Raw genomic sequence first — 12,197 nt, 5'->3', positions numbered from 1 at the left:
ACGGCTAGCAGGGGACAGGCAGGTTCCCGTGCAGCGGCTGGTCTCAGGTCTGGTGCTGCAGGTCTGTGGCGATGAGCATGAAGCCCTGCGGGGAGTCAGGGTGAGAAGGGGGACATATGGGACAAGAGGGGCGGTGGTGTGAGGGGACAGTGGTGACACCCACCTCCTGCAGCGAAAGCTGGGGGTTGAGCAGGCGGAGGCCATGCAGGGTGGGCAGGGGGACGCCAGCCTGGAGCCGCTCTGTGGGGAGAGCAGGATGTGAAGGGGGTGACCCCGGAACAGCGGGGGGAGGAGACAGGATGGGGACAGCACTCACTGTTTGCCCAGGGCACCCCGAAAAGCCACAGCCCAAACTTGAGCAGCGTCTCCAGCCTCGTCACCTGCAGGACAGGCAGACCCTGAGCCGGGCAGGGGGGAGGCAGGGCTGAGCCCCCCATGCCAGGGCTGCACCAGCAGCACCCTCAGACCCCCCTCCCCCCAAAGCTCCTCCCGGCTGCCCCGTTGTGTCCCCAGCACGACCACTCACCTCCACAGGGCCCACATGCGATGTCACCTGCGTCACGCTGAGCCTGGAGGCAAGAGCAGGGTGAGTGCCAGGCACAGGGACGGGGACTGTCCCCACCTGGGGCAGGGACAGGCTGAGCCTCAGGGCAGGGCTGGGAGCCCCCGGAGTCCCGGTGCCAGGGCAGCAGAGATGAGAACCGGGGGTAGGACAGGGTCCGAACAAGGAACGTGACCCAGAGAGCAAAATGCCAGAGCTGGAGAGTGGTGGAGGGTCCCCAGGGACCCCCCTGGAGGCTGGAGCCAGCACAGGGCTGGGACTTACCCCGTCAGCTTCACGGTGCCCCTGAGCCTGTTCCCACTGATGCTTGGCTTCCCTGTCACATTGGCATCCTGCAGCAAGAAGAGATGATGGAAAGACCAGGGCAGTGCCTGCAACCCAGCATCGCCCAGTATCACCCTGCATTGCCCCAGCATCACCCAGTATCAACCCTGGGTCACACCAGCATCATCCAGTATCTCCCAGCATGGTCCCAGTCGAGCCCTCTGGCCATGCCCTGGACCCAGTGCCATGGCAGACCCGGACACTCACGATGTTCAGCAGAAAAGCAGGGACTCGGGTGGCATTGGGCAGCACCACAAAGGCCTCAGCAGAGCTGAAGAGGGTCCCACGCAGCGCGTCAGGACGGCAGGAGAGCAGAGGCTGCTGGCGGGCCCAGAGCTGCAGCTCCATGGGCTGATCCGGGTAGCGCTCCTGCAGCTGGAGACACAGGCTGGGCTGGCACAGAGCCACACGGGCACCACCAGCCCAGGCTCCCGGCTGGTCCCCACCATCCCCTGGGTCCGTGTGCCCCGTCACTGCCCAGCAATGGGTGTAAGCAAGGTGGGCAACGTGTCCTGTCCTGCCCACGGTCTCCCTGCCCACATCCTGTCCTGCTCGTGTCCCACCACCACTGCAGCCCACGCTGCATCTCCTCCTGCCCACCCTGCCTGCATCCCACTCCATGTCCCATCTACCCTGCATTCCAACCCTCCCGTGTCACATCCTGCCTGTGTCCCACCTCTCCTGCGTACCAACCTCTGTCTTGTCCCTCCTGCATCCCATTCCACCTGTCTCTTTCCACCTGTCTCATTCCACGTGCCATCCCACCTGCACCCTGTCCCTCCTGCATCCCATCCCATGTCCCACCCTACTCGCATCCTGTCCTATCCCATCCCATGTCCCATCCCACCTGTGCCCACCTGTGGGGAGAAGAGCCCCAGACTCTTGGTCCTCAGCTGAAGCGGGAACCGCCGGGGGAGCTGGAAGGCAGCAGAAGGGTCAGGCTGCTGGTGCCACAAGGCACAGACGGGTGCAGGGACACCCCAGTGGGATCCCGGAGGGGCAGTTCTGGACCCATCCCTACCATGTCACCCGAGATGTTCCTGCGCAGGGCCCCGGCCGTGAAGTACGTGAAGGCGGCTGAGTTGGCGACAAACTCGGTGACAGCCAGCAGCAGCATGGGCTCGTGCACCACGGGCAGTGCCGCAGGCAGCGGCACAGGCAGCGCTGCGGGCAGCGGTGAGCAGGGGCTCTGCTGGCACTTGCCCACCCTGAAGAACTCCCCCTGCACAGACAGACAGACAGACACAAGGCTCAGTCCAGCTCCCTCTGCGCCCCATTCCCGGCCCAGGCAACCTCGGTTGCCATTACCTTGATGGCGACATCCCCATGCTCTGCTGCGATGAGCGGCCGCCCCAGCAGGGAGTAGTCAATGGCGGCAAAAGGGTCGAGTTGGGAGGACACTGCAGGGACAAGGAGGAGCTGTGGGGAGCCAGACCAGCCAACCCTCCTGCAGCCCCCAGTCCCACAGACCCCACCAGGCACTGCCCCGCCCAGCATCCCCTGGGCCCCCTGCCCAGCCCTGGGGTCCCGTCACCCACCTCTCATGTCCTTCAGTGCAGCCTCCAGCTGGTCGATCCCCCTGTTGAGCTCAGGGCAGAGCTGGAAGCAGATCAGGCCATGAGTGACCCCACGAACACAGGTCCCCAGGCCACCCACTGGGCCTGCTGGGGTTTGGGGACATGGACACAGCACAGCGCAGGGGCTGAGCACCCACCTGCTTGTTCAGCTCCTGCCGCAGGACTCTCTGCAGCAGCGGTGCCAGCAGGTTGTAGAACCAGCTGCGGAACAGAGTGAGGATGTCAGGTCACCCTGGGGTGCCCCAGCCTCCCCCAGCCCAACACTGCAGCCAGGGGCACTGGGGGACCCCCATGTGCCAGGGACAGGAGGGGAGTGGGGGTCCCGGTGTCACCTGTGTCCCTGGTGGAACTCCACATGCAGGCTGGTGCCGTGAGCATCACAGCTGGCACTCCACACCATGGGGCGGCCGCTGCCATCCACACCCACTCCCAGCACCAACCCCACGGCCAGGTCACGCGTGCGGAGCTCAGCAGTGCCCTTGTCCTGGCTGGGGATGGCACGGGTAAGCACAGGGCTGGTGGTGACCCCAAGCCACCCTGAGCTGCCCAGGTCCCCGTCCCTGTCCCTGGGACTCACATGGCACCCAGCTGGGCTCCCCAGTCAGCGCTGAGCCGGACACGGGCGTGCTGCACCCTCAGCCTCACGCCCACGTCCTCCACAAAATCCACAGTGGAGTCGTTCATCTGCAGCTCATGGACGTGGATCCTGTGTGACACGGACAGCCTGGGCTCATGGCTGTGCCCGTGGCATGGCTGGAACAGGGATGGGGACAGGGACAGGGACCCTGTGGGCGGCTCTTACCGCGGCACGGTGTAGGTGAGTGTCCCCAGGAGCGGGCTGTGGTAGGAGCCCTTCAGGTTCAGCTCATGCTCCTTCTGCAGCCGCGACTGGAGCAGCTCCAGCCCCAACTGCCGGCCTGGGGCAGAGCAGGCGTTCAGGGGAGGGCGCCTGGGAAGGGGCTGGGGCGCCGGCAGGGTGAGCAGCCAGGTCCAGGACACCCCTCCAGCCCCATCCCAGGCGCTTTGGGCATCGTCCCACTCTACCCCTGCCCAGGTCCCTCACAGGTGCTCAGGAGCATGAGACTCACCGAATTCCAGTGCCCTGGGGGTCAGCCGGGCTGTGATGCCGGGGTTGGTGGCAGTGGCAAGTGCACTCAGCAGGAGCAGGAGGCAGAGCCGCATCAGCGTCATTGCACCTTGGGGATGGTGCTGGGACCTGGAGGCTGGAGCAGAGGACATGGCTGTGGGATGTGGCTGCTGAAGAGACCCTATTCCCATGCACCAGACCCACCAGGACTTTTATCGGGGACAGGGAGGCCGGGTGACATCATCCTCGTGCGTACACACGGGGGACACCGCGGCGGGACACCGCGGTGCTCTGGCTGCCAAAAGCCCGGCCTTGCCCAACGCGTGACTCAAAGGGGAAGCCAGTTCCCCTGTTGTTCCCCACTCGAGCCCATCGTGGGAGCAGAGGAAGGAGGGTCCCACACAGCGCTGCTGTCGGCCCCTCGCCTTGGGGGGGCTGTGGGAGCCAGTGGCACTGGTCAGGGCTCCCCATGGAGGCACATAGTCGGCATGTGGGGACATGCAGGGACCTCACAGGGACAGGGTCCCCGAGAGCCTCCTGCCATGCCCAGTCTGGGGGGCACCAGGGCTAGGGAGGGACACAGTGGGTCAGTCCTCAGGCGACACCCTGGACAGGGGTACAGGGCCTGACCCTCTTGCATTGGGGAGTGAAGGCTGTTCCTGCTTTGGGAAGGGCTCTGGGGACCCTGTGTGAGGGCACCCAAACCTCATTGAGGGTCAGGTTGGCTGGACCGCAGTGGCAGCTCTTGGGGTCATGGGGTGACGGGAAGGTCAGAACGAGAGCAGAACTGTGCAATCCCCTCTGAAAAGCCCCGGCCACAGGGAAGAAGCCGCCTGCGCTGCCAAATCCGCCGCTGGTGGGACTGTCCCCAGGCAGGGTGAGCCCCTCCGGCTGGACAGTGCCATGGGCTGCACCGGCCACATACCCAGCTGCCCGCCCGGATCCAGCCCAGGGACAGCACTGGGGACCAGGAATCCCTCTGTGGGGGACAGGTCCCCACCCCAGCACCACTGGTGGACATGGGGCCAATGGACGACCCCACTGGAGGGACCACAGCCTCACATAGCACACCTTATGGACCCCTCAAGAGCAGCTGCCCACTTGCCTGGGACCCCCAGTGCCACCAGACACAGCGATGGCCACAGCCCCCAGCAGTGTCCCATAGCCAGCACCGCCCCAGCCCCACACCCACCACAGCCCTTCCATCCCCGGGTGCCCCCACCCTGCACCAACACTCACCATGGCAGGCTGTCATTGTGCCCCTTGCCGCAGGGATTCTGGATCCCGTTGTAAGCCACTCTGTGGGTCCCAGCCCTGCCATGTCCCCAGGGTCATGTGTGGCAGCAAACAGCAGAACCGGCTCTGACGCCAATGTTCATCCCGGGGCTGCTGGGCTGGTCAGACCAGAACGTCACCAGGATCCCCAGTCCCTAATCCCTTCCGGGATGAATCAGGGTCCATCAAAACAGTCAGGGATCAGTTGGGGTGCAGGTGCCCACAGGGCTGGGCCGTCCCTGGGGCTCCCAGCACATCCTGGTGCAGCCGCATGTGGCATCCCGGCACGTGGCTCAGCCCTGCCAGCCCCGCTCCATGCCTGGGCTGGCTCCATGCAGCCCCTTCCCCTGTTCTGTGGCTGCCTGGGCAGTGCCTGGGCCACGGCAGCCCTGTGGCAGTGCCACACCGTGTCCCCGTACCCTGAGCGGGAGGACAGCCGGGCTACATCACATGGAGCTTGGGCAGGGTCTCAGGGCAGAGATGTGGGTCACACATTGTCACACACAGAGCCCCTCTTCCCATGGCTGGCAATGAACGGGAAAGAATGGCACCAGGGAGCACGGTGGGGATGCAGCCGCTGCGCTGGGGAGCAGGGAAGAGCCCCAGCACCCCCAACCCGAGCAGAGCTCCAGGCCCTGGTTCTCCTGTCCCAGGACCCCCTGGGCTCCTCCGGGAGGGTGGCTCAGGCCGTGCAGTGCGAGAGGACACCAGGAGAGGGACCAACTGCCCAGCAGCACCGCACGCTGGGACCGGGAGGGAGCCACGGAGGTGGAAGGGACACACGGAGTGACGGAGGATATGACAGTGGGGACGATAAAACGGACCTGGATGAGGAGGGCGACACCACGACTGATTAACAAGTTCACCCACAGGATTGTGGAGCCCACCGCCCCCCTGTGTGTCCCCTGCTGCTGTGTCACAGGCAGGACCAGGCTGGCTGGGCCAGGCAGTGTCCTGGTTCCTCAAGTCACTTGCCCCTGCTCACCCCTCTGCCCAGGTATCTGCCAAGCTGGGGAACCACGAGCAGCACATGAAGACACAGACTCACACATAGACAGGCACATGGAGCTGTGACCCCACAAACACCCATGGAGAAGCACAAACCTGCAGCCAGGGCTGGTCAACTCTCTCCAGCCCCAGAGACACCCAGATGCAGGAGCAAGGGGGAGCAGGAAGGCAGCCCCCAACTGGCCTCCTGCCCTGGGGGTGGCTGGGGCAGCAGGACCCCCCCACCAGGCACCCCAGCCTGACCCATCATACCCATAGGGACATCTGTACGCATCTGCTGCGGGAGGCAGCATGTCCCCCAGGACATCCATGAGTCACTGCAGCTCAGGTCAGTGCTGCTGCCCAGGGCACCCCCAGCTCATGGGGTTGCACAACCCCTGATGCAATTTCCTTGTTCCCAAGAGCTTGTCCAGCCCTGGCTCCACCAGCAGGGGTTGCACCAAGGTGAGCAAGCCAGGACCACAAGGGCAGCAGCAGGACGGCAGTGAGCAGCACCCCGGGGCTTGCACTCCCTCTCAAAGACCTGGGGAAGTGAGGGGGGAAAAGCATGACATGGACCCCACAGGAGCCACTAGGTCCCGGGAGAGACTCTGTGGGGACACGTTGGGACAGACCACCTGCAACCCCAGCACACCTGTGTCCCACCATAGCAGCACACTGGGAGAACTGGGACCAGCCCATTGGAGACGCCCATCCTGAACACGACCACTGGAGCCAGTCCTAGTATCCCACAGCACACCCACACAGTCCATACTGGTCCAGATGGGTTCTCCGCAGTTTCATACTCTCTGGGGACATGTCCCCGGGGCCCAGACCCCCCCCAAGTCCCCTGGGGGGGCATAGTCAGGAAGCAGAGGCACATCTGGTCATCAGGGCTTGTTTAATAACAAAACTCCAGCTATTGTAGAACAATATTATTTCTCCAGCATCATTGTAATATACAATACGGGGAATGCTCTCAGCAATCTGAGAAGGATATGTCCCGCAGCTGCCGGGCAGCACCCCCTGCCCAGGCTGCAGAGGGACCGCCGGGGCAGCACCCCCAGCCAGGCCGCGGAGGTCCCGGGGGGCAGCCGAGCCGCAGCGCTCGGGACCGGGGTCTCTGGGCTGTCCGTGGCGCGTCCGGAGCAGTCTCAGCGGCACAGGATCTGGTCGGTAGCGGGCATGCACGGAGCCTGCGGGAAAGGAGGGCGAAGCGGACGGTCAGTACTGGTCAGGAGGGTCCCGGGGAAGGAACGCGGCAGGAGAAAGGGCCACTCCCGGGAAAGGGGCAGCGCGGTGCACAGCGGAGAGCCCCAGAAAACCCGGCTGGAGAGCGGGACCGGGCCGGTGCAGCCGGTCCCGGGGGATCCGCACTCACCTCGGGGGGGTCCCCGGCGGCTGCGGGGCGGGGGGGGCCCCGCTGCAGCGCCAGCTGCAGGTCCCAGATGTAGTCGATAACGTGTTGCAGCAGCTCCACTTTGGAGACACGCCGGTGCCGCGGCAGCGTCGGCACCAGCGCTCGCAGCCGCGAGTAGCAGCCCTTCATGTCGTACAGCAGCGCGGCGGCCGCCTGCTCCGCCGCCCCGGGGGACACTCCCAGCACCGGGCCCGGGCCCGGGCCGCAGCGGGCAGCCTCCCCGGGCCGCACCGCCTTCAACGCGCCGCCGGCGCCCGCGGGCAGCGGCGAGGGGACGGCGGCAGCGACCTTCATGACGAGTGGCGGTGGGGTAAGTGCCGGCGGCGACGAGACCCTGCGAGCGGACAGCTGAGCGCGTGCCCCGCCGCGCCAATTATAGAGCGCGGCAGACTCGGAGGCGGGGCCGCCGGGAGAGCCGCGGCCAATGGCGACGCCGCGGGGGCGGTGACGGCCCCGCCCGCCCCATTCACGAGCCGCCGAAGGGCAGCGCCTTAAAGGGACAGTGGACGGGAGGGGGCGGCGGTGGCGGGGACACGGGGGGTGCGGGGTCACCGGGGTGCGGAGTGCCAGTGGGCGTCGCCCGCCCCGCCACCTTCCCCGCCATTAACGTGGGTAATTGCCCCGCGGGCTGCCGGTTGGCAGGCTCCCTGCAGCCCGCGCTTGCTCTCCGTCCCGCAGGACCCCCGCAGCCCCGCTCGCCCCTTGCCCACCGCCCAGGCCTCCCAGCCCCCCTCCAGGATCCCAGCCCCCCTGCCCTGCCCGGGCCCCCCGCCGCCCCCCCGCTTCCACGGCGGCTCAGACCGTTAGACGCCAGGCCCGTGACGTCACCCATTCATAAAACCCCGCGCGCTGTCAGCGCGGCGCCTCGCGGGCGGTGCCCATGGCGACGGGGTGGGGGGGTAGCGGGGGACACCTGCAGCCCGGCCCGGGAACACCAGGACCCCCACGGGGACACGGGGGTACGGGCGTCCCCCCCGCCCCGGGGTCTCCCCGCTCGTACCCCACTCCAGCCGCGGGGGGACGGGGACGGCCCTGCCGGTGCGGCTGCAACCTCCGTGCAAGGCAGCCCAGAGCCGGTCCCTGCCCTGCAGGGCTTCCGATCCGGGCGGTAATTAGCGTTACTTCTCGTTAACCTCGCACCTGCAGGGAGGCGCAGCCAGCGCCCTGCCAGCAGCGGGGCCGGGAGCCCCGGGCGGGGCCAGCAGGACCCCGGCCCCCCGGAGCCGCAGCTCGGCCGGGCAGCGCTGACAGAGACCCCCGGCCATCCCTGAACAAGCACGGAACAGTGCAGCAGCGAGCGGGGGCTGTGCGGGCAGAGCTGCGGGATTTGAGTCCCTGCACACAAGGACAGACACATAGACACGTGGATGTCAGTGCATGTGTGCACACAGGGAGGCTTGTACACGCGCGGATGGATGGACATACACAAACACACGTGCACAGGAAGATTCATGCAGATGCACAGACCTGTGGGTGCACACGCATGTCATCAGGACATTCACACACACACATACACACATACACACACACGGATGAATGCGCAGACAGATGCACACCCATGGGGCTGGGGCACCCCAACAGTGTGGATCCAGTGCACCCCGACCCTGCACTGTCCTCAGCTGCCCCCTGCTTGCCAGAGGACAGGGCTGCCAGGGTGGGCTGCAGTGCCATGGCTGCGACGGCTGGGAGGGAGCTGCATCCCCCTGTCCCTCAATCCCTCCAGCCCTCTGTCCCTCCCTCTGTCCCTCCTCCCTGTGTCCCCCACCCCGGTGCGGTGGCGGTTCCCAGGGTGGGCAGAGTGCTGGGGTCGCCCCCTCCATTCAGGGCTCAGCGGAGGGCCTGGTGCTGCCCGGTTCCCACCGCGGCTCTCAAAGCTGCTAATTAGCCCCCATCTGGCAGCGGCGGCCGGGCCGCGGCGGGGAGGCCAGGGACATTGTCCACAGGAATGCCTTTCAGTGCCGCTGGCCGGCCGGGCGCCGCCAGCTGCGCCACCAACAATGTGCTGCAGTAGGGACAAGCCGGCCCCCACGCCCCAGTGGGCACCCTGCCCACGGCCCTGACCACCCCGGGCAGCGTGGGGATCGGGACAGGCTGCGCTGCCGTAACGGGTGTCATAGCACAAGTGGCATAGCCACCCTAGCTGCCGGTGGCCCTGTTTCCTGGAATGTCCCTGACTGCGGGACACCCTCACCATGGCCCTCTGCACGTTGGGGTGCTGTGTTCAGGGGTGCCAGCACGTCCCCAGGACTCTGCCCTGGCCACAGCTGTGCGCAGGGTCCCGGCACGGCATTCTGGCCAGCATCGCCGGCGTTGTCCGGCAAGACAGATAGCTTCATTTCCATCTCAATTCTGGGAACCGGGAGTGCAGCGCGGTAACAGCGGCCTCGGCCATATGGTGCTGGCGGGGCTCAGCCCGGCCAGGGGGGCGGCTGCTTTGCGCAGAGCAGGGGTTGCCCAGCAGCCAAGGACATCAAAGCCCCTGGCCGCCCCACGCCCCACCGGGACCACACAGGGCATGGCCACGCCAGGCCAGCGAGGGGCTGTGGGGGCTGCCAGTGTTGCAGAGATGACGGGGACAGGGACCAGCCAGCACGCCAGCCCCAGCACCACCCAGCCCCACGCTCGGGCACACACAGCTCTGCAGGGCTGCAGGACAGCATGGGTTCCCTAAACCTGGGCTGCTCCTGCCCTGGCTGGGGGCTGCACTCCATCGAGGTCCCCTCAGCCCGTGCTATCCATGGATCGGCCCCGGGGACACGCGCACCTCAGCGCTGGGGCTGTGCAGAGCCTGCAGCCCCCAGTGCCCGCAGCATGATGCTGAGCTGGGGCCGTCGGCACAGCTGGAGCAGGACTGAGGCCTGAGAAAGCCCCTGTGCGTTCCTCTCCCGCCTTCTCCCTTCCCGTCCCCGGCTCCATCCGCTGCAACCCAGACCAGCTGGAGCCAGGCGGCCCTTCCTGGGATTTATTCCAGCTTCCTGCCCCTCCTCGCCGGCTGGGGCTGCTCTTGGCTGCTTCCTCCCTGCTCCAGCACCCACCGCTTGCAGGACCCCGGCTCTCACAGCTGGCACCCCCACTGTGCTGGGCATCCCCAGCCCTGCACAGGACATCCAGCACGCCCTACCAGCTGTGGTGGGGACGCTCTGCAGGGCTCTGGGGACAAGTAGCTCCGGTGTCTCCCCCCTTTCCAGGCACCAGCACTCCCCACCCATGAGACCAGCACCCTGCTGCCTGGCATGGGCACCCAGGGGTGCCCGCTGTGCACCCTCAGCTCAGCCCATCGCACCCTGCTGCAATCCCCGCAGGAGCTCGGCATGAGGGGAGGGGGCCTAAGGGCTCCCCTCACCAGTGGGCACCTGCACGGCTGCCCCGAGGGGCCATGGGGGAGATCACCCCAATCCCACGCTGCCAGCCGCAGGGTGGGCTGGCTCTGGCTCCAGCCCCTGTCCCAGCTGCGCCCAGCTCCGCAGACAGAGGTTTCTTGCTGGAGCCAGCACATTCCTGTTTCCGCAGCCCACCCCTCCGATCCGGACGGACCCTGCGGTGAGGGGAAGGTGGCCTAGCGGCAGCCCAGACAGCGTGGAGCCGCGCAGCCCCGGAGCGGAGGTGCCGATGGTGCCGCGGGCCAGGTGCAGCGGGCGAGCAAGCCCGGGGGCGCCGAGGCGCCAGCTCCAGGGGCAGATCCTCGCAGGCCTGAGTGCTTCCTTCCTCCGGGCCAGCACCCGCGTATCAGCTGGGCAGGGCGGGGTGACCCTGCTGTCCCCTCCCCAGGCCTTCTGTGCCCTGGGAAAACTCCTGGCTCCCTGCCGCTCGCACCACACGTACTTGCAATCCGTACGGGTGTCCCCAGCTCTGCAGGGCGGGAGGGCCGTGAGGGGCTGGGGGTAACATGCAGCCCCCCAGCGTGTCCCTGTGCGCTTGAGGAGGCTGCACGGGGATGGGCACAAGGCTACGGTGGCATCAGGCTCCCACCACCCGGAGCCAGGGAGGACATGGCACCTCATGGGACGTGGTGCCAGACCCACACCAGGGGCTCCGTGCTGTCACACCACGGCAGTGAGCAGGACCCCAGCTCGGGCAGAGCGCTGCGCCCCGCAGCAAAGCCAGCACCGGTTTTCCACGGGACACTGGAGGCTGGTGAAACCACATCTGGAGTCTAGACTCAGCGACTCCATGGGCCGGGCCGGCAGCCGCGCTGCCCGGGCCTTGCTGCACACTGTTTGCTTAGCTGGAGGTATTTAATTGGAATTAAAGTGGCCCCTCTTGTTTTTGCGGACAGGGCTGTTGGAAAAGGAGCTGCAAGTCATAGAAAACATCTGTAGGAGACTGCGAAGGGTCATTAGATGGCAGAACGCGAGGCGCCACTTTTAGTGCTCGCAGCCGACGTGGGGAATAATGGTTCAATACGGCTTTTGTGGCGGAGCTGCCAAGCCGGCAAACACTTTCTATTTATTCTGGCAGTGGGCATGGCCAAAGGGATGCTGGATCCTCCACACGCCTGCCCGAGGGCGGGCAGGGAGGACAGGGCCGGTGCTGCAGGACATGTGGCAGCTGCTGGAGCTGCCCCCGCGGCCCCAGCCCCCCACAAGGACAAGGGACAGCCCACGCCCTTCAGCCCACTCTGGGACTGGGGTCCCCCAGCTCCTTCCCTTCTGTCCTGCTCTCCAAGGCTGTGGGGGCTTAGCCCGTCTGCTGAGCCCCCCCCACAGGCAAGGCAGAGCTCGTCCCGAAACCGCAGGGTTCCTGCACCCCGATCCCAGCCCCAGGGTGAGACCTCAGATCAAACCCACCCCAGGACAGGCTAGGGGTCATCAACTGTGGCCCTAAATCTGGCTGTTGCGGCGGGGGGGCGCAGGCTGAGGCCGAGCACAGGAGCAGGAGGGGGAAGGGGACGGTCACTTGGAAACAGCCGGACAACGGCCACGGGCCCCACAGGGAGAACAAGGCTGCGGCACTGCCAGACCAGCG

The 12,197-nt window shown here is 66.6% G+C and overlaps 2 protein-coding genes across 2 annotated transcripts; both read right to left on the bottom strand.

The window, feature by feature from the left end:
- Positions 1–43: 43 nt before the first annotated feature.
- Positions 44–3,702, bottom strand: LOC308046695 (bactericidal permeability-increasing protein-like; the record flags this gene model as incomplete). The annotated part of the gene is made up of 15 exons (XM_080354693.1): positions 44–85; positions 164–240; positions 317–380; positions 527–569; positions 827–894; positions 1,094–1,261; positions 1,744–1,803; positions 1,908–2,108; positions 2,195–2,286; positions 2,425–2,485; positions 2,601–2,664; positions 2,796–2,951; positions 3,041–3,169; positions 3,266–3,380; positions 3,552–3,702. 15 exons carry the CDS (start codon positions 3,700–3,702, stop codon positions 44–46), a joined length of 1,491 nt encoding a protein of 496 aa, XP_080210819.1.
- Positions 3,703–6,761: 3,059 nt separating this feature from the next.
- ID1 (inhibitor of DNA binding 1) lies at positions 6,762–7,526 on the bottom strand (the record flags this gene model as incomplete). Its single annotated transcript, XM_080354547.1, has 2 exons — positions 6,762–7,008; positions 7,194–7,526. 2 exons carry the CDS (start codon positions 7,524–7,526, stop codon positions 6,967–6,969), a joined length of 375 nt encoding a protein of 124 aa, XP_080210673.1. The 3' UTR covers positions 6,762–6,966.
- Between the last annotated feature and the right edge of the window lie 4,671 nt (positions 7,527–12,197).

This window comes from Nesoenas mayeri (assembly GCF_963082525.1).
Source record: "Nesoenas mayeri genome assembly, chromosome: 16".
Lineage (NCBI taxonomy): Eukaryota > Metazoa > Chordata > Aves > Columbiformes > Columbidae > Nesoenas > Nesoenas mayeri.
This window is presented reverse-complemented; position numbering and strand designations above follow the sequence as displayed.